General features: G+C 46.9%; 1 protein-coding gene across 1 annotated transcript in view; it reads left to right on the top strand.

The window, feature by feature from the left end:
• Nucleotides 1–21,808, top strand: part of PAPPA (pappalysin 1) — a 270,648-nt gene that overhangs the window by 34,025 nt on the left and 214,815 nt on the right. The window contains exon 2 of the mRNA XM_006074173.4: nucleotides 475–1,537. Within this exon, the coding sequence (XP_006074235.3) occupies nucleotides 475–1,537 (1,063 nt within the window). The remainder of the gene's footprint in view (nucleotides 1–474; nucleotides 1,538–21,808) is intronic.

The following is a 21,808-nucleotide window of genomic DNA, read 5'->3' on the forward strand; positions in this document are numbered from 1 at the left end:
CTGATTCTTCTCTTACCTCTCCCTCTCACCATGTATGTCATTCTACACTTAAAATACACTTTTAATTAAAAAGTCCTCTTCCCCATCCAACGGTTTTGCAAAATCAAAGATTTTCAGATTTTAATTATTAGTAGTATTACAGTTGTTTTCTTTAGCTCAAGTATGTATTCTGCAAACAAATGTCATTTTTTGTGTGCCCCATACTCAGAACCAATCAAAGTGAAACCACATGGGTTAAAGTTGTGGTCACAACCTCCCAAAGCTCCCTCATCCGTGTTCTCCATTCCTCTAGCCCTCACCTTGCCCTCGGGGTGGTCCCAAAGGCTCAGCTGGTCACTGCCAGGAGGCCACTGAGCGCAGTTTGTGAACTTCCTCTTCTAGGGCATCCTGATAGGAATTTTATCAGAAAGAAAGAACTCTCCCCTCCTTCCTCCACCCTTTATTTATTCATCTTTTTCTTTTGGGGCTACATAGGGCTCTATGACAAATGTTCTTATGCCTCACGTGACCGAGGATGGGTCGTGGGCATTCACACCGTCAGTGACCAAGGCAACAGAGACCCACGCTACTTTTTCTCCTTGAAGACAGACCGGGCCCGGCAAGTGACCACCATCAATGCCCACCGCAGCTACCTCCCAGGCCAGTGGGTATACCTGGCTGCCACCTATGATGGGCGGCTGATGAAGCTCTACATGAACGGTGCCCAGGTGGCCACCTCCGGGGAGCAGGTGGGCGGGATCTTCAGCCCCCTGACCCAGAAGTGTAAAGTCCTCATTCTGGGAGGCAGCACCCTGAACCACAACTACCGGGGCTACGTGGAGCGCTTCAGCCTGTGGAAGGTGGCCAGGACGCAGCGCGAGATTGTGCTGGACATGGGGACCCGCGGCCCCCAGGGCCCTCTACCTCAGCTCCTCCTGCAGGAGAACTGGGACAATGTGAAGCGAGCCTGGTCCCCCATGAAGGACGGCAGCAGCCCCCGCGTGGAGGTCAGCGGCGCCCACGGCTTCCGACTGGACACCAGCTTGGAGCCGCCTCTGTGTGGGCAGACGCTGTGCGACAGTCCCGAGGTCATTGCCAACTACAACCAGCTGCCGCGGCTCCGCCAAGCCAAGGTGGTGCGCTACCGCGTGGTCAACCTCCACGACGACGGCCGGGAGAACCCCACGGTGAGCCGGCAGCAGATCGACTTCCAGCACCAGCAGCTGGCCGAGGCCTTCAAGCACTATAACATCTCCTGGGAGCTCGAGGTGCTGGAGGTGAGCAACTCCTCCTTGCGCCGCCGCCTCATCCTGGCCAACTGCGACATCAGCAAGATCGGCGACGAGAACTGCGACCCCGAGTGCAACCACACGCTGACCGGCCACGATGGCGGGGACTGCCGCCACCTGCGCCACCCTGCCTTCGCCAAGAAGCAGCAGAACGGGGTGTGTGACATGGACTGCAACTACGAGCGCTTCAACTTCGACGGCGGGGAGTGCTGTGACCCCAATATCACCGATGTCACCAAGACCTGCTTTGAGCCCGACAATCTGCACAGGTAAGGGAGTCGAGCTCCTCCCCCTTTTACCCATGGGTATGGCTCCTAACGCCCAATGGGGCTGTGGGAATTTCCCAGTTTGCAAGGCAGACTGGACCAAGTAATCACAGGACTGCATGCAGGGTTGGGCTTCCCAGGTGACTCCGTGATAAAGAATCTGCCTGCCAATGCAGGAGAGGCGGGTTGGATCCCTGGGTCAGGAAGATCCCCTGGAGAAGGAAATGGCAACCCACTCCAGTGTTCTTGCCTGGGAAATCCCACAGACAGAGGAGCCTGGCGGCCTGCAGTCCATGGGGTCGCAAGGAGTCCGATACAATTTAGCGACTAAACAAATATGCAAGGTTAGTCCATTACCGAAATATTTCTGCATCGCCTCCTATGGGCTCAGAGGGAGTTCTCAAGATCCTGTCTTCTCAAAAGGCTCAGAGTCTAGAACTGGACCACCTGGGCTGAGTACTAACAGCTACAGTTATAAAGCACTCTGCCATCCAGTGCAGTGGTCATTAGCCACATGTGACTGTTTTTAAATTAGTGAAGATGAAATGCAGTTTAAAATCCAGTTCTTGCGTTACACTAGCCACGTTTTCAGAATTCAGTAGCCACCTGGAGCTAGTGGCTACCATACTGGATAGAGTCATATGACTGCTTCTGTGCTAGCAGAAGGGTCTGTTGGGCAGTTCTGGTGGAGCTGGGATGGGCTGGGGTCAAACAGACTGCATGCTTTTTCTGTCACTATGTCATGTCTGAATCTTTGGGACCCTGTGGACTGTAGCCTGCCAGGCTTCTCTGTCCATGGGATTTTCCAGGCAAGAATCCTGGGTTCAGGTCTCTTCCCTTACTTTGTGACCTCTTACAGATGTCCTTATCTGTACAATGGGAATGACAGTGGCACCTACTTTGTGAAGCTGCTTTGAGGATCAAATGAGGGCCTGCAAAGCAAGTCTCTCCTAGGGGCTAGCAGGTGACTGCCTCTTGATGAGTGCATCTGCCGCTTCTTGAACAATGAAAGGCAGCATGGAGCATGCGTAGGAGGTCAAAGAGGAACAGCGGACTTACAGCCTGAACATTTTAGGGAAAGCTTATGTACGGTTTGGACATCAGAGATTGAGTAGATTGAGTTGAGGTAGAAGGAGAATACTCAAGGCAGAGGAGCTTCACATATTGCTGAGAAGAGGGTGGAAATGGTGGAGGGCAGATTTTCTGTCTAATGCCTGACTTAGCCTCTGCCTTGTACTACAACTCTGACCAGCAACCCCCCAAGACACCCAGAGGTAGACCATAGGTGATCACCATTTGATGTGGGACCCAAGGGGACTAGTTTTAAGTCAGAGAGACAGTCTGCATCCACTTTCCTGACTTCCCAGATTCATGCTGAACTTTTCCATTCTCTCCAGCTCACAGGACCCTGGCCTTGCTGATGGCTTGATTGGTTGGCTCATTTGCCAACCTCTGCGGGTTTTCTGCTGACTCTTCTCTTTATGTCTCTCTCACAAGAGCCAGGGCCTCCCATGCACCGACAAAATACCTATGTACAGAGGAATGACGATGCTGGCAAGAGAATGTCACGCCTGGCTCCAAGCCAGAGAGCACGTCAGCTCAGCCTTCTGGCACCAGGCGGGCCCCTGGACTCTCACCTTGGCTCTGAGATGGGAGCAGCCCATGTAGGAAAAGCCTTGGTGTGTGGCAGGTTCCTTCCAGGTCACCATGCACTTTCATCTCTGCTCTAGTTAGGCTTTGATGGCCTTTGATGAGAATGACTGGACATTGTATTTAACTGATAGGGCCTTAGAGAGTGAAATGACTCAACCAAAGTCCCAGGTCAGGAAAGACATTTGGCTAAATCACAAATGCAGGACTTCTGAGATGAATGTGATGTATGCTCTCCTGAGCCAGACCCCAGGAGTTCCTGGGATGCCCAGGTAGAGTGGGCGTGGGAGGATAGATGAAGAGCCAGGAATACTGGAAGCCACTCATCTATTTGTCCATTTATCCATTTATTCACTCATGCAACAAATGTTTATTCAGCACCTTCCCAGTGCCAGGAAGGTGAGCTCCTGTGTCCCTGCTTTGCGGAAGGAAATCTAGGCTTCAGAAGAAGGAAGGGACTGACCCCCAGTCACTCAGCTAAGGCATAGAGAGCTTAGATTTGAGTCTTGCTCTGTTGACTCCACAGTTCCCATGGAAGGGAGGTATTTTTAAATCCAAGGAGCAGTAAGAGGCAGAGTCAAAAAGCAGGAGTGACTGGCGAGGTGGCTTTTGTAAAGCCTTTGGGAGAAAACTGCTGAGTATGATTGGGTCAGGACCAAGGGCAGCTGACCTCTGTGGTTGGGGTGCCGGGGCCACGGGGCCCGAGGTTCCAGAGAGCTGACCATCAGCAGACAGTGCTGGCAGGTGCCAGTGGCCTCCTCTTTTCTAAGTCACGGGACCACACGTCCAGAATGTCCGTGAGCAGCCATTTGCCAGCGGTGTGACCACTCACACCAGGGCCTGTGTGTTTGCTGGCTGGAAAGTCCTGTGCTCCAGGGAGCCCCACCGGGGATGTTTCACCTCCTGATGAAGCTGGGGGGAGGGGCACAGCATTCTGGCTGAATCCGCTCTCCTGTGTGCAGAGAAAAATCTGTGGAAATTTGCAGAGAAAATACTTGCTTTGTGACATTAAAAAAAGAGGGAGGGCTGGGGGGAGGAAGAAATGAATGAAAAAGAGGAAAGAAAGGGAGAGAGGGAGCTAGGAAAGAAGGACGGCACCTGTAATATAAAATTAGATTGACATTGTCTCGATGATTTTTAATGAAGAGGTGAACTTGTTTTATACACAAGGTATGCTCCTGCATTGCCTGCCTCCCACCCTCCCTCTCTCTCAATGGGTAAAAACAATAAAGATAATATTTCAATCACTACTTCTCAATCTATGGTAGAGAACCAGTTTTGTTTCCTCTACGTTGCCAACCAATTCTTTTGTAACACACAACAAAAATGAACTGCTATGAATGAAGTATCCCCAAGAATGGTGAAGCAGTGTCAAGAGTTCTCTAAAAGTTTCTAAATGTTGTCTCTCCACTTCTATACTCATTGTGCCATAGACTAATGAGAAGTGGTTGGTGCACAGCTTACTTAGAGTGGCACTGAGTAAAATCCATCATCCTGACAGCTTATGTAGCAGTTCCTTCGAGTAAACTAAGATCCACCAGTGATACAGTCGTGCAGACTTCATCAGAGAATTACCATTTCTTCTAACACATTCGAAGTCATTCTTTACCTACTAATCCTTGGGCCCCCTTAGTCCATGTTCTCAGGAGTTCATGTGTTACAAAGCTCACCCAGTCCTAGCAGAAGGCTACAGAAGACATCGAAATGATGTTAGATGTCAGACCTAGAAACAGCCTCAGAGATCGGTGGGTCCAAAGCCTGCTTCCCTCATAGAGGGAAGCTGAGGCCTAAGCTCATACAATCCATTAGTGATCAGAATGAGGTTAAGGGTCCTCTAGGTTTCTGAGGCCCAGTCATCTACTGTGATGAAGCTTCTCAGGACTGCGCTGATGTTCTTGCTTTTCACGGATACCTGCTCCCCCACTCTCTGACCTTGCTCTCCTCTTCTGAGCATTTGGGGTCATGAAATGCTGAGATGAGGGAGTTTGGAAGAGAATCAGATAAGGACTTTGGGTGTCCATGAGCCTCTGCAGAACTATTAGAGCTAGATTGGCTGTGGGTTTTCCTTGTTAAGAGGCCAGGATAAGGATACCTGAGTGAGGATATGGACAAAGAAGGGGGCTAGGGAGTGGATGTGGATGAGTAAACAGAACACTGAGAAAGCGAGTCCTCCAAGAGGATACAGCCTCAGCAAGGGGTTGGGGAGGGATGGGATGAGGAAGGGCTTGTGGAATAAGGAGTCACTCAGTATGGCTGGGGTCTGGAGCATAAGCAGAAAGGGGTTCGGTTTATCTCGTGAAACATTAGCCTGCCTCTATCCCTTCTTTCATTTCTTCAGGCCCTCCTTCCTTTCCTCCCTCCTTCCTTCCTATTTTGCCTTCTTTTCTCTTTAAATGTTGAATGCTCCTTTTGTGCCAGCCCTGTCCCTGCCCTTTTGGAGCTCACCATCCAGTGGATATCCTGGCTTCCCTGGTGGCTCAGACGGTAAAGCATCTGCCTGCAATGTGGGAGACTTGGGTTTGATCCCTGGGTTGGGAAGATCCCCTGGAGAAGGAAATGACAACCCTTTCCAGTACTCTTGCCTAGAAAATCCTGTGGATGGAGGAGCCTGGCAGGCTACAGTCCATGGGGTTGCAAAGAGTTGGACACCACTAAGCAGCTTCACTTTCTTTCTTTCTCTTATCCAGTGGATAAGAGAGGTAAGCAAACAAGGCATCACGATCCCTGGTGTGAAAGAAGGATCCCCGCCCCCAGTCTCAGCCAAGAGGGGCTGTCTTGGAGGGGAAGCACAGGTCTTTTTATTGGACTGGACAGTTATAAAAAGACATTCCAGTGACTCTTGGCCGTTCCCTACAATAGTGGAGACAAGCCAGGTAGGCAGGACTTCATTTGCAGCCATTAGAAATGTCTACAAACAGGTTAGAACATACTTGGTGCATCTTTTTATAAATGAAATGAAAAACCTGGATGTTAATAGAAAGCCCCGGTATCAGGAAATCCAGGGGCAGTTGACGCTTTGGGCTGGGCACACTTCATGGTGAGAGGATGTTGCAACACACCCACCAAGTTCCTGGTGGACCCCTTCTAGCTGCAAGCTCTGGCATCGTTAGGTGAACTTCACTTGAACATCTGTTCCTATGGAATAGGACAGGTAAAAGGAGACCTCCCAGACACCCTGACGATGGCTCACAGGGAAACGTTTTCTTTGTCTTCTCTGCATTATTATTTTTAATGTAACAAGGGCAATCCCCTGGGGCCGTGCTTTGTTTCTTTGGACCCAAGTGGGTGTTGCTGGAATCTTTGGAAAGGGCTGGAATAAGCCCCCAGGCAGTCTATGTGACCCCTCTGCCAGTGTCTGTCATCCTCCTCAGTCTCTTCTCCTGCCCCTTATCTGAGGCCAGTAGATGGTTTGCCTTCCAATGAGACCCTTTATTGGGTTTTTTTTTTTTTTTTACTTCTTTTCTAGAATGATCTCACAGAGCATGCACTTTCTTCTCTTCCATTCCCTGCACATCTAACACAGTTGCTTGGAATCAGGGACTCTCTGAGCTGAAATGAGCGGTGGAGTGGTCCAGCCCCCATGACCATAGAGGGGCAGTGCTGACCCAGGCCTCACAGAGAGAGGGGGTCCAAGCAGAGCACAAGTCCTGGGGTCTCGTTTCTTCCTCCCGAGGCATTTCAATGCCCTCCATTGCCTTGATGTCTTAGCAGCTGACTACTTGGAAGCACTCTGTTCAGGAAGGCTGTGTTCTTATTCATCATCCGTATTTTGGTAAGGGACTTTGATATCCAAGGGACTATGAGAAATGCCCTAGGGATCAAAGATATGATCCATGTCCTCAAGGTATCTGCATGCTGTGGTTTAATGACATTTTGTTACAGTCATTCAAGAGATGGCAGGAGAGCAGATGATTCGCTTCCAAATGAACCAGACAGATGATAAGACTTACATGAGCTCTGAGAAAAGGCAGATTCATAGCAGTCAGGAGCAATCAGGAAAAGTTTTCTTGTAGAGAAGGTATACAAACAGGTTTCCAGCATTTGTAGGGTCTGGAGTGGAATAAAAGAGCAAGGTAGGAGTAGAGAGATGGAGGTGGGCAGGTGTGGGGAGGGTATAAGAAAGAGGTGGGGTAGATGCTTGAGGCTTCATGCAGGTAGATGCTCTCTCTTGATCATCAGGTTACGAACCTCCCACAATCAGACTTAGAAAGAATGAGAGAAGAATTCAGGGGAAACAGATTCGAGCCCTGACGTGGCAGCTTCTTAGCTATGCAAGTCTCTTAATCTCCTCGGGCCTCCGTTTCCACATCTGTCCAAAGGGAAAAATAGTAACAATGGTATTTGACTGCCAGGATCACACGATTGCCTCGAGGGTCACACAAAATAACATCCCAGAAAGAGTTCTGGGAAGAGTTAACCAGCACGCAGATGAAAGAAGGCATTGTTGTTTTTTTCTGTAACTTTGTTCATCCTTTTCCAGTAATCATGTAAGAGAAATTGCTTGGAATTTTATAATCAGAATATCGGAGTTTATTTAACGTGACTAACATTCATTAAAGCAATAACAGCAGTCAGGCCTGGTGGAATGGAGAAATGAGGGGTGTTGGAGACTGACCAGCGCTTGAGTCTTGGTTCCTTGTCTGCCTTGGCCGATCTTGCAATAACATGACTTGGGTTCTCAACGGTCACAGTTGGGTGTGGCATGTCAGGAAATTTAAATGGAGCCATGGTGTGTGAAGCACCTGGGCCAGTGCCTGGCACATAGTAGGTGCTGGGAGGCTCCCCTCCCTGCCCCCAGGCGCACGTGGGCTCCTCTTCTACCAGCTTTGTCTTACGGAGACTGCAGGCTCATAAGGAAGGTCTGGCTGAAACTGCGGTGCGCACACTGAGGGCATTTGTTCAGATTACTTCCATTCTCAGAATACTTTTTTTTTTTTTTTTTTTTTTTTGAAGACTGACCACAGAATTGGCTTTTTAAATGAAGACCACATAACTTCTATCAAACTCATTGAGCTCACACACTAGTTTACTTTGAAAACACCCCAGATGTCTGTGTTAGAGGATACATCTCTGCAACACGGAACGATCCCCTCAGTGTTGAGGGGGGTCATAGTGAGTGGGTAGCTGATTTAGTCAAAGCTCCTAGACTTTTCGACCATGTCCAACCCACATGTGTGCCTGAGTGTAGATATGCAAACACCCCATCCAGGCCCCCTGGTCCACATGGTCTGCCGTCCTCTGATTCAGTCTGAGATTTCCTCATGCTTTTCTTCCAAACAAAGCCCATCTCGACTCACAGGTTCTGTCTGTGACCCACGAACACTTGTGACTTTGGTCTTTGAGAGCAGACTAGAGGGGTGATAGAGAGCAGGAGAAGGATTGCTCATGGTCCCTGAAGATGTGGTTAATAAGATGCTCAAGACAGTGAGGAAGAGTGAGGGATCGGGCAGTCCAGAAAATAAATAAGAACACAAGTTTCAGACACAGAGGGGATGTGAATCAAGCCACTTACTATTTCTGTGACATTGAACTAGTCTTTTCCATGATCAGAGACTCAGTTTTCTCCTCTGTAAAACCAGGAATGAAAGTAACGTTGGGTGGTTTTAGAGGATGTCACAAAAGTGTACCCGGTCAACCCTTTCAAACAGCACCTGGGACTTAGTGACCGCTCAAAGTAACAATGGTTGTTTGGAGATTTTCCCAGAAGGTTTATGGGAAACCTTCTGACCTCTGACATGCACATGCCCAAATTCCTAGCCCCTCTCAGATTCTGAGCCCCTTTGCTACAACCTCCGTGCTGGACTGGGAGTTGGATGTGACCTAATCACTCCGTACTACCAAGGGCTCTTGGATTTTGACACCTGCTGATTCCATTTTTATTTTTATTTTTTAAATTTTATTTTATTTTTAAACTTTACATAATTGTATTAGTTTTGCCAAATATCAAAATGAATCCACCACAGGTATACATGTGTTCCCCATCCTGAACCCTCCTCCCTTCTCCCTCCTCATACCATCCCTCTGGGTCGTCCCAGTGCACCAGCCCCAAGCATCCAGCATCGTGCATCGAACCTGGACTGGCAACTCGTTTCATACATGATATTTTACATGTTTCAATACCATTCTCCCAAATCTTCCCACCTTCTCCCTCTCCCACAGAGTCCATAAGACTGTTCTATACATCAGTGTCTCTTTTTCTGTCTCGTACACAGGGCTATTGTTACCATCTTTCTAAATTCCATATATATGCGTTAGTATACTGTATCGGTGTTTTTCTTTCTGGCTTACTTCACTCTATATAATAGGCTCCAGTTTCATCCACCTCATTAGAACTGATTCAAATGTATTCTTTTTAATGGCTGAGTAATACTCCATTGTGTATATGTACCACAGCTTTCTTATCCATTCATCTGCTGATGGGCATCTAGGTTGCTTCCATGTCCTGGCTATTATAAACAGTGCTGCGATGAACATTGGGGTACACGTGTCTCTTTCCCTTCTGGTTTCCTCAGTGTGTATGCCCAGCAGTGGGATTGCTGGATCATAAGGCAGTTCTATTTTCAGTTTTTTAAGGAATCCCCACACTGTTCTCCGTAGTGGCTGTACTAGTTTGCATTCCCACCAACAGTGTAAGAGGGTTCCCTTTTCTCCACACCCTCTCCAGCATTTATTACTTGTAGACTTTTGGATCACAGCCATTCTGACTGGTGTGAAATGGTACCTCATAGTGGTTTTGATTTGCATTTCTCTGATAATGAGTGATGTTGAGCATCTTTTCATGTGTTTGTTAGCCATCTGTATGTCTTCTTTGGAGAAATGTCTATTTAGTTCTTTGGCCCATTTTTTGATTGGGTCATTTATTTTTCTGGAGTTGAGCTGTAGGAGTTGCTTGTATATTCTCGAGATTAGTTGTTTGTCAGTTGTTTCATTTGCTATTATCTTCTCCCATTCTGAAGGCTGTCTTTTCACCTTGCTAATAGTTTCCTTTGATGTGCAGAAGCTTTTAAGGTTAATTAGGTCCCATTTGTTTATTTTTGCTTTAATTTCCAATATTCTGGGAGGTGGGTCATAGAGGATCCTGCTGTGATGTATGTCAGAGAGTGTTTTGCCTATGTTCTCCTCTAGGAGTTTTATAGTTTCTGGTCTTACGTTTAGATCTTTAATCCATTTTGAGTTTATTTTTGTGTATGGTGTTAGAAAGTGTTCTAGTTTCATTCTTTTACAAGTGGTTGACCAGATTTCCCAGCACCACTTGTTAAAGAGATTGTCTTTAATCCATTGTATATTCTTGCCTCCTTTGTCGAAGATAAGGTGTCCATATGTGCGTGGATTTATCTCTGGGCTTTCTATTTTGTTCCATTGATCTATATTTCTGTCTTTGTGCCAGTACCATACTGTCTTGATAACTGTGGCTTTGTAGTAGAGCCTGAAGTCAGGTAGGTTGATTCCTCCAGTTCCATTCTTCTTTCTCAAGGTCGCTTTGGCTATTCGAAGTCTTTTGTATTTCCATACAAATTGTGAAATTATTTATTCTAACTCTGTGAAGAATACTGTTGGTAGCTTGATAGGGATTGCATTGAATCTATAAATTGCTTTGGGTAGTATACTCATTTTCACTATATTGATTCTTCCAATCCATGAACATGGTATATTTCTCCATCTGTTAGTGTCCTCTTTGATTTCTTTCACCAGTGTTTTATAGTTTTCTATATATAGGTCTTTAGTTTCTTTAAGTAGATATATTCCTAAGTATTTTATTCTTTCCATTGCAATGGTGAATGGAATTGTTTCCTTAATTTCTCTTTCTGTTTTCTCATTATTAGTGTATAGGAATGCAAGGGATTTCTGTGTGTTGATTTTACATCCTGCAACTTTACTATAGTCATTGATTAGTTCTAGTAATTTTTGATTCCATTTTTAAAAGGTTTCCTTTACTCCCAAAGCATGGCATGTACGAAGTGCTAATGTATTTATTTGCGCAAGAGTTAGGCAGCAGGTCACATGGAGTGTATGCATTCCCATCAAAAAACACAGGCCTCTCGGGGTCCCAGGATCCTACCAAGAAATTCACCTGTGAGCATCCTAGGGAGGGGGCTTGGAGCCAGGCCGGTGCCCCCAAGGGCCTCAGGACCCACTGGGCAGGGTAGGATGGAGCTGGTCTTCTGTCTGTGCCTGGGGATCTGGCCACAGCACACCCACCTGAGAGTTTACAGGTGAAGGTTGGACCCTTTCCTCCGAGACACACCGGGGAGGCCCCACCAGGCGGGGGCTGCTCCCTCTCTCACCCCTTTCCTAGATGTATGTTTCCACCCCCAGGGCCCTGGACAGACAAATAGAGCACGTGGTGCCCTTTCAAGAGCCTCAGTGGGAGGCGGCTGGGTTTTCTCTGCCCTGTGTCTGGCTCGGTCAGCACTCTCATTCTCCTTCCTCCATCCGCGGGTGACGCTGACCACTCATGACGGCCTCAGCGCTCAGTCAGATGCCCTTCCAGGTTAAGAGACGGAGCGGCCGGACTGTGAGGAAGGGCTGAACAGACACCGGTACATTTGGTTTCCGTGAAATACGTTTCCCTTGATTGATTTCAGCCCAGCTTGTACCTGCCTGCTTGCAGCTGGCCAGTTTTCCACCTCCTGAGAGGGAACCCCCCCACCTCCACTCTCACCTTCTGCAGACACAAAACCACGGTGTGGACAGCAGCATGTAGCTCACGGGTTTGTCTGTAGGCACCGAAGAGGCTCCTGTTTCTTCATATTTATGGAGGGGTGTTTTCTTTTTCTCCATCCCTCTCTGCTTCTCTTTCTCCCTCTTTCCCAGAGTCTATGTTGTTTTGTGGGTCTGGTCATGATGGGTGGAAGGTGAGGGGGTTCGTGTCCTCCGTTTCAAGCTTCTGATGTTCGTTGAATCCAGCCTTTTTGGAGCTCAGACAGCCAGCCATGGCTCTCAGACTTGAGCTTGGCATCTCGCTACTGACCCGTGTTGATGGCCACCGAGGGCAGTGGTGACTGTCACTCCACCAAAGCCTGGAGTGTCTCAGAATCTTGCAGAGTTGGGGGAAGGCAGACATGAGGGAGTTTGCCTGTGGATTGGCAGAGCATGTGGAAGGAAGGGACTAGATCCTTCCAAGTAACTTCAAAGCCAGAACGGAATGAGTCACTTCTCTGACTTCAAATTCTGCCTCTGTGAAATGGGAGGACTGGGACAGATGAGCTAGAACTGTTGCATGCTCAGGCATTATAGTCCAGGCTTGTGGGGACTGGGGCTAGGGAAAAAAAAATGGAAGGAGAGAGGTGCTGACTATTGGAAAGTACAAACGCATCAATGCTGGGGACATTCAGGGAAATGAGAGACAGTCCCTACCTTCAAAGTATCTGCCAGGCCCCATGTCTAATTGAGCAGGACATGTAGAGAGCAGCAATGAAGGAACAATTATACTCTGTGACAAGTTGGAAAAAAAGCCCTCCCACTGTCACCCCGGTCCCAGTAGAAGCCTCAGGAAAGAGCCCCACCTTGGGCAGTCTGCACCTCTGCTCTTCTCTTTTCCCTCAGGCCCCGAACGTGGCATCCTTTCCAAAAATCAATTTGAATTTAATTCTTCTTTCGACAGCCTGACATAGAGTGTCATACTTTCCAGCATTATTTCTCCATCTTTGAACCCTGACTTTCACATGACCCTTGGAGAGCTGTCTCTTTTAAATCCCTCAAGAGACCCAAGTTTGTGGAAGTTACTAACTAGGCTTGTGCAGGATCATGCAGAGATGGTATGGATCTCTGAGAGATGACACTCATCTCCTAGAATGACTGGGTAGTTCTTACTTTAGATGTGTCTATGATTTGCCTAAGGTTAGGTGATCTGTCTCTTGTATTGTTGTAAGAGGGGTTTGCTATGACCGATGTGTTCTCTTGGCAAAAAAATCTCTGTTAGCCTTCGCCCTGCTTCATTTTGTACTCCAAGGTCAAACTTGCCTGTTACTCCAGGTATCTCTTGACTTTCTACTTTTGCATTCCACTCCCCTATGATGGAAAGGACATCTTTTTTGGTGGTGTTCTAGAAGGTCTTGTAGGTTCTTCATAGAACCATTCAGCTTCAGCTGATACTGGGAAAGATTAAGGGCAGGAGAAGAAGGGGGCAACAGAGGATGAGATGGTTGGATGGCCTCACTGACTCAATCAACAGACATGAGTTTGAGCAGACTCCAGGATATGGTGAAGGACAGGGTAGCCTGGCGTGCTGCAGTCCATGGGGTCACAAAGAGTTGGACACGACTGAGTGACTGAACAATGACAACAAGGTAATGTGTGTGGGGCCAGACTAACACCCAGAAGCTGCCATATTGACGCACATTGAAGGTAATGTTGTAATTCTTGCTCAGATCTGCCCAACTATGAATGTGTGGGGTCAATCTTCACATCATTTAAATTTTAAATGGTTAAAAATTAGAGTGAAATGACAGTCTAGTGAGATTGCCACCTGTCCTTAGACTTTTATGGCTGCTACAGCTTGCAACATAGAGGCAATTTGTCTTTATTTAACTGAACATCAAGTGTAAGACCAACCACAGGGCTGTCGGCAAGCGGTGTATATCCTTCTCAGCGTGGTCAGTTGTATTATTTATCAATCGTGGTTTTGATCCTCTAAGAAGAAAGTGAGGGGTTGGAGAGAGATAGCTGAGGGCCCTGGAACTATGTGTTACTGTTGGGAGAGCAATGATTAGACGTGCAATCACCATATCACCGTCCTCCTACTTTTGAACACACCATCACAGTTCAACTGTTGGTCTTCCTTACTGATCAGGGGATTCTTCCAGTTTCATGGCTTCCCTGAAAATCAGTAAGCTTGGAGTCCCTGGGGCTATCAAAGCAGAGATTGTAGAACCCCAGGAGAAGATGTTAGGAGAGTGATGGTTTGTTCATGTGTGTGGGGGGTGGTGCGGGGCAGGGGGGCATCTCTACTATGTGCAAGCACTGTGCGAGGTGCTGGGGTTACAAAGAGTGTTTCACAAGATAGGTGTGATTCTGCCCTCATGGAATTTCCTGCAGGTAAATAAGTAGCTAGTTGGAGAAGTACTGTTGTGTACAAGTCCAAGGTGCTGAGGGAAGCAAGGGTGGGTATCTGACTCATCAGGGGTCAGAGTCACTTCTAGGCTGGGTCTGGAAGGATGGGGCACATTAACCAAGTGAATGGAGCTGAGCTTGCCAGGAACCAGGTGTCTGACACTCTGCGTTCCATTCCACAAGTCTCTAGAAGCCTTTTTCAGAGTGAGAAATGAGAAAAATAGGAGCTGAGTAGTTCTTGATAAAAGGTATTCCTTTTAAATTGGTGTCCTTTATTCTGAGATTATTTTATTCCTTCCTTTAGAGTCCTACATCAGTACCCATTATTTTATGATATGAGGGACAGCATGTATGGGAGTTTCACCTTTTGAATACTGTATTTATTTGTCAGAATGAGAGATTGCTACTTTCACATCAATTTTTAAGATGATCCAGAGATCTGCGAACCTGTCCATTGATCCTCCCTGCCTTTCTGAATCAGCACCCTCCTCTCCTGCTGTCCATATCCTCACGATTCTCAATCCCATCCATCTCCTAGTTTCATTAGGATCCTATTCTGCAGGCCTGTGATTTTCCTGGGGGTGGACCTTGACCTTCCACGTGTATTGACAGCCCCAGAAAAACAGAACTGGTAGACCTAGAGTTTAGGGCGGCAATGGGGGATGGGAGTGGGCGGCTGATATATAGAATCTGAGAATCATAAAAGAGCAACGCTCCAGCAGACCTCGTCAGAACCCAGACCCATCATTTCACCTGCTCTCGCTCCTGACCGCACCAAACATCAAATGACCCTTGAGCTTAAATACCTCTCCTTAGACATGCTCACCGGAGAAGGCAATGGCACCCCACTCTAGTACTCTTGCCTGGAAAATCCCATGGACAGAGGAGCCTGGTGGGCTGCAGTCCATGGGGTCACTGAGGGTCAGACACGACTGAGCGACTTCACTTTCACTTTTCACTTTCATGCATTGGAGAAGGAAATGGCAACCCACTCCAGTGTTCTTGCCTGGAGAATCCCAGGGACGGGGGAACCTGGTGGGCTGCCATCTATGGGGTCGCACAGAGCCGGACACGACTGAAGTGACTTAGCAGCAGAGGCAGCAGCAGACATGCTCACATCCACCCCGTGTCTGCAAGCCACCGCCGATGCCTTTACTTTCATCCCTCTTCCAGTCCATCTTCCACATTCCTCCAGAAGGCTCTTTGGAAAACATGAACCAGATTGTTTTGTTCTCTTCCATAAAAGTCTGCCAGGGTCTGCTTAAAGCTTGCAGAACATTGCCCATCCTCCACAGCCTGGTGTACAAGGCCCTTCCTGATGTAGCCACTGCTGACCCCTCCAGCTGCCTCTTGTAAAATTACTCCCATGGTCCCAGATTTGAGACCGAGGACTTGTTGTATCCTCTTCTTCTTATGTGTTTCCAGGCCCCTTTTGCTCTGTCTCCCACACTTGGTCCAAGCTGTACTCTTCCTGTGAAAACCACAATGGTATCTCCCCCCGCCTTCACCTGGGTAAATGCCATCCTTCTGTGCTTCCATCACATTCAGCACTCTCTCTGTCATAACACATATCAGAGGCAAAGGTAAGGGACCAATGGTTAAAGTGTGTAGGATCCAGGAGACTAGAGATTGTATTGTGTGACTTACATCCTATGAGTGCAAAGGAGGATCTTGGGAAAGTGGTATCCCCCCCACTGAACCCTGATTTCTTCCCCTGCAAGTATGGGAATACTCATACTTTAACACATAAGGTTTTTGTAAAGCTTCAAAGAGACAATTTAAAAAAGGACTTAAACAGTGCCAGTGTGTATAATAGTAAACTCCCCCAAATGGTAGGTTTTATTAGTATTATCACATCGTGTTGTGATCATCCGATAATTTGTCCTGCTTCGTTCATAAAACTGCTAGCTCTTTGATAGAGAAAAGTGTTTCTCATTCATATTTTATGCCCAACTTCTAGCTTAAAGTATAGTATATGATATAATCTCAATAAGCATTGGAGAATGAAAGAGGAAAAAAAAAATAATATGCAAGGAGAAAGGAAGTTAAGAAGGAAAGAATGAAAGCAGGCAGACCAGAAGGGAGGGAGGCTAATGGATAGATAATGAAAGAATGACTCATTCAGTAAAAGAATTGAAAAAATGATCAATTTTCAATTGATCTTTGATTGCTGCTGTTCCATTTTTCTTAGATTGTATGTCAAGCTTCCATATAAGAGTTATTATCTTTGAAACCAATCATTCAGGATTCTGAGAATTTAAGTCAACTCTTCAAGTGTTTTTTCTTTACCTCTTCTTACACACAAGAGGAGCAGATTGAGGCATTTCTGACAATGAAACTGAGCAGAAGAATAAAGTCCAGATCATTAGGCCCCTTGGGGTAAAAGTACAACATCCAGGTTTTAGAACTGGTCACAGTTTGAAGAAAGCTTGTTATTTGGAACAAGGATATGGATGCAATAAACATTCTGAGGTTTATCTTGTTTTAATGACTTGCGTTGAGTGGCTTTGATCTTTATATTTGATAATCACTTTCAAATGGTCTGGTGTGTTCCGAAAGTGGAGGAGTGCCTCACGGACTTGAGATCTTCCATGGGAATGACAGGCTGCAATCAGAATTTGGAAATGGGCAATGTTATAGGACTTTTTCTGTGAGTTATAGAAATGGGGCAGCTGCCTATGAGGAAGATAAACACATTGGTCCAGTGATGGAACCAGGGTACACTGATGGAAAGGAGACATGATAAACATTGGGATCCAAGACCAGTTTCCTCTAGTTCCATAGCGATGGTGGTGGTGTAATTCCTAAGTTGTGTCTAGTTCTTGAGATCCCATGGACTATAGCCTGCCAGACTCCTCTGTTCATGGGATTTCCCAGGCAAGAATACTGGAGTGGGTTCCTTCTCCAGGGGATCTTCCTGGGGGATTGAACCCGTGGCTCCTGCCTTGTAAGCAGTCTCCTGCATGGCAGGCAGATGCTTTAACACTGAACTAGCAAGGAAGCCCCTAGCTCCATGAGCTAGTTAAATAAAATTGTGTATCTTAGGGCCTTTTCATGAGTTGAGCAATCTTTTAGGGACTTTCTTGTGTATTACCACTTTGGATTTTTATATTCCCATTTCTAGGTTGAATTTTAAAATCCCCATTTTACAGATAGGGAAATTGAGGTTCAGAGAGATTGAGTCCCTTCTCCAAGGTCACAGGGTCACTTGCTATAGAAGACGGAGGATTTGAACCCTATTCTATCTCTGTCTTAAAATATGGCTTTTTTTTTTTTCCAAAAGAAAAATAAGGCCAGGGATGACAGTAGTTAGGTAGGTCTTGGTGTATGACGCCAGAAGAAAATAGTGAATACAAAAAGAAAATCGTGAACACGTATGTATGACTTTGACATACGTATGCCCTACTGTCATGTCATTGCATGAAGAATAGACTTAAGTCCAGAACGTTTCTATCTAGAAATCCATCGGAGAACATTTAATCGTGTAATTAACAGAGTTTTACTGTTTAAGACTGTTCTCTACATGGGCTACAGGAGAATAAGGATCTAAGATATTCTATTTAAACGTTGTTGTCTTTCAGTCGCTAAGTTGTGTCTGATTCTTTGTGACCCCATGGACTACAGGATGCCAGTCTTCCCTGTCCTTCACTAGCTCCCAGAGTTTGCTCAAGTTTGTGTCCATTGAGTGGGTAAACATTATGCTGTCATAGTTAAAGAAATTTCACTTTTAAAAACAGATGAGTTTTTCTGTAGCACTCTGCTGTGCTTCCCCTTACTTTGAAAGAGCCTCTAGCTTGGAAATAGCCCATTCTCAGCCAGGAGCAGCTCAGACAAACCCTCTTCAAATAGACAGTATTTACAGGTGGGCGGCACCATTCCCATAACCTGCCTGTGCCCATCAAAGGTCCAGGGAGCGGGACTTTGGCTAGGCAGTCCTCAAAGAGCTCAGCCATCACTTCTGCTGTGGGGAGTCCATTTGCTTTGAGTGGTAATAGAGACACAGTCTTGACCTGAGCTCACTGTACCTTGTCTCTCACCATCTTGAAAATAGGGAAGCTAGTGCTTTATGGTCTAGAGTTGGAAAAACTTGATGCTTTCATGACTCCATTGGAGGGACTGTTGTTGTTGTTCTGCATTTTGAACGCAGTTCCCTTTTGCTTCTCATTCAATAAAACAGGCCCTGACAGCCCTCTCATTGAGATTATTACCGAGTTGTACCATCTCAGGCCAGTGCATTTAGGAAATATGTTGTTGGCACTCACGAGCGAGTGAGATGCATAAAGAAAATATTCTAATGACAGTTGAGTTGAGAGAGCTTTGATCTCCCTCCAGGACTGCTCTCATGGCTTTGAAATGTAGTTCTGGCAGAAGGGTAAAAGCCATGAGAATGCCTTGGCCGGGCCCCGTCCTGAAACTGACATTCCAGGGGACTCACAGCCCTCACAGGAGGAGCCAGGTACAAGGCTGCACAGGGAGAAAAGAGACACCAAGACACCTCTCTTGACAGGCAGTTGGGAGAGGATCTGAGTGAGAAGGGACTTTCCAACTGAGCCCAGCATTTCCCAAGCTCGGTTGGTTGTGCTGTTTTTTGATTTTTGGCAAGGGCAGCCGTGGGGTGGGAGAAAAAGGATTATGGTCAAATGTGTTTGGGAATACTTCATACGCTGCTCTCTGTCTTACTCCCATTTTGTATATTAAAGGCTCTGAAAATTCTTGCAATTAAAAAAATATATGTATTGAACCTTGTTTAACAGAGCATGTCCTAAAACCATCTGACTTGGAAACTCTTTTTTCCTTTAAATATGCCTCTGCTTCTTGTGGATTTAGCCTTCCATAGACCTCAATTTGGAAAATGCTGGTAGTTCACAAGCTCACTGAATAGATGGGGACTCAGAGCTGCAACCTAGACAGCTGAGCATAGTGGGAATGGGCCAGAAATCCAGGCAGTCAGATTGTGCACAGGGGTGTGCAGCTGAAACGGAGGGTGGATGCTACAATCCTCCCCACGCTTAACTCTCCACACCGTGCCCCCTTGCAAGCAACTATGCCCCTCCTGCCTCGAAGGGAGAGGTGACTTCATTTGTTGGTACAAAAGTGCTGTCATACATAGGCTAGTGACTAGAGGCCTTCCACTCCTTACCTGATACCTTGGGCAAGTCCCTTCACTTCCCTGACCCCTGGACTTCCTCACCCTGTTTTGAAGTTACACAGTTTGTAAGTCTATGTGTATATGTGTGTGCTCAGGCACTTAGTCTTGTCTGACTCTTTGCAACCCCATCGACTGCAGCCCACCAGGCTCCTCTGTCCATGGAATTCTCCAGGCAAGGATACTGGAGCGGGTAGCCATTTCCTCCTCCAGGAGACCTTCTCGACCCAGGGATGGAACCTGCGTCTTTTGCATTTCTTGTGTTGGCAGGCAGATTCTTTACCACTGCACCATCTGGGAAGCTTACAAGAGAGGTGCTCAAAAGTTGCCAACCAGAGAGAGCTCTATATCTTGAAGGAAAGGTGTAGGCGATACAGAGAGGATAAAGACGCGGCTTATAAGTTTGAAGCTTATTGCAGACTGATGGAAAGTACAGTGATGATAATCGAGCAGGGTAATAGAAACTGGAATCAAAATTAGGAGCCTCTGAGGAGGGTGAAATCATTTTCAGCTAGAGGTTGATACTGTTGATTTTGGTGTTGCTAATAATTGTCCTTGTAATTAATATAGTAATAATGCAATACAAATAGCCTCAGCTAATCAATGAGTGCCTTCAAATGTGCCAGGCACTGTGGGAGAACATTTTCTTCTGCCTCTAGTCCTGCCAACAGCCCTGACGGGTAGACATCATTGCCCCATCTTACAGGGGAGAGTGGTCAGGAGCGGACACATAGCATGTACTACATGTAAACTGAGCTTAGCAGGGAGGGTAAGAATTTAAAAGGCCGAGATTCAGGGAGAGAGCTTGTAAGGCAGAGAAGAGAGACTGATGGACGTGCTTCAGGAACGGGCATCACTGGGCAAACCCAGAGGTTCTTGGGATGAGGAAATTGTAAGAACACGAGTGGGAGGTTGTGGGGGAAGAAGAAGATTGGGTGGTAGGCATGAGACACTGCAGGCTGAGACCAGAGAGTGGCCTGGAGGTGGTTTTTCCCACTAGGAGGAGATAAGAGAAATAATAGGAGACCAGAAAATGCAGGGTGGTGGGGTGAGGTCTGTGCCAGAATGGTGCTTAGCTGGCTCGGTCCAGCCCTCTGGTAGCCCCATGAGCTAGCTGAGACTCAGAGAGGCGAAGCAACTTGCCTGTGGATCCAGATCTACTGTCCAGCCAAGTAGAACCTGCACATAAATTAATAAACACACAGAGTTTGGGATTTAGATGAATTGGGGGGAGGTAATTTCTTTTTTTAAAGAAATTTGGCCAATTTAGAGCATCCATAGGGGACCAACCTCCCCATGGTAACAAAACAGAGAGCAAGTGGCCCTCAGCAAACCCTTTTCCTCCTCTTAGCATCCATCTCCGTCAACTCTGAATGGTCCTTCTCAGTGTGACCTCCTGTGCTCTCTCTTCCATCCATCTGCAAAGGGAATAAGCAAACCTTTTCTTAAAAATTAACTGTTTTTGGCAGTGCACGGTCTTTGTTGCTATGTGTGGGCTTTCTCTGGTTGCGGCAAGTGGGGGCTACTCTTGGTTGGCGGCGGGGTGGGGGGCGCCTTCTCATAACGATGGCTTCTCTAGCTGCAGGGCCCAGGCTCCAGGTGTGTGGGCTTCAGTAGTTGTGGCTCGTGGGCCCTGGAGTGCAGGCTCAGTGGTTGTGGCACATGGGCTTAGTTGCTCCGAGGCATATGGGCTTAGTTGCCCCGAGGCATATGGAATCTTCCCAGACCAGGGATCAAACCCGTGTCCCCGGCTCTGACAGGTGGAGTCTTACCCACTGTGCCACCAGGGAAGTCCAACAGAGCTTAAAGAGATGGAGAAGGAAGTTAAATACACGGACTCCTATCCCCAAGATTTTCCCCTGATACTTTTGGGAAACACCCAGCTTGGCTCTGAACTGGCGGGAAGACCTGAGCTAGCAGAACAAAATCTTTTAGCCACAGAACTCTTCTCCTTTGCGTGGGTCCTCCAAAAAATAACTGGAGAGGAAAGGGGCCATCTCTTTAGGGAAACAGGAGCTTCTCAAAGTGTGAAAAACAAAAACCAAAAAAAAAAAAAATATATATATATATATATACACACACACACACACACACAAGCAAGGGAGAGTCTATTTATTTAATATCCCACATATCTTCCTTGAGCCAGGATGAATGCCACCCACCGAAAAGATTGGTTTCTGTAATTACATCAGAATAAACAACCAATTAAAACATCTCCCTGCCCCTGCCCCGCCCCCTCTTCCTCTCCTGAAGCTTTCTCAGCCTGGAGCCGTGGGACAAAGAGGTGACTTTCTCTAATAATATGTGTGTTCTCTGCACCAGAGAGCGGTAGGTGGAAATGGGCAAATCAATTAGAAAATAATAAATCGCGTGGGAAGGACCGACCCAGGGAAGCCTCGGCATCTTGGTGTTTTCACTCCGCTCCC

The sequence above is a fragment of the Bubalus bubalis genome, chromosome 3, assembly GCF_019923935.1.
Source record: "Bubalus bubalis isolate 160015118507 breed Murrah chromosome 3, NDDB_SH_1, whole genome shotgun sequence".
In the NCBI taxonomy this organism is placed as follows: Eukaryota; Metazoa; Chordata; class Mammalia; order Artiodactyla; family Bovidae; genus Bubalus; species Bubalus bubalis.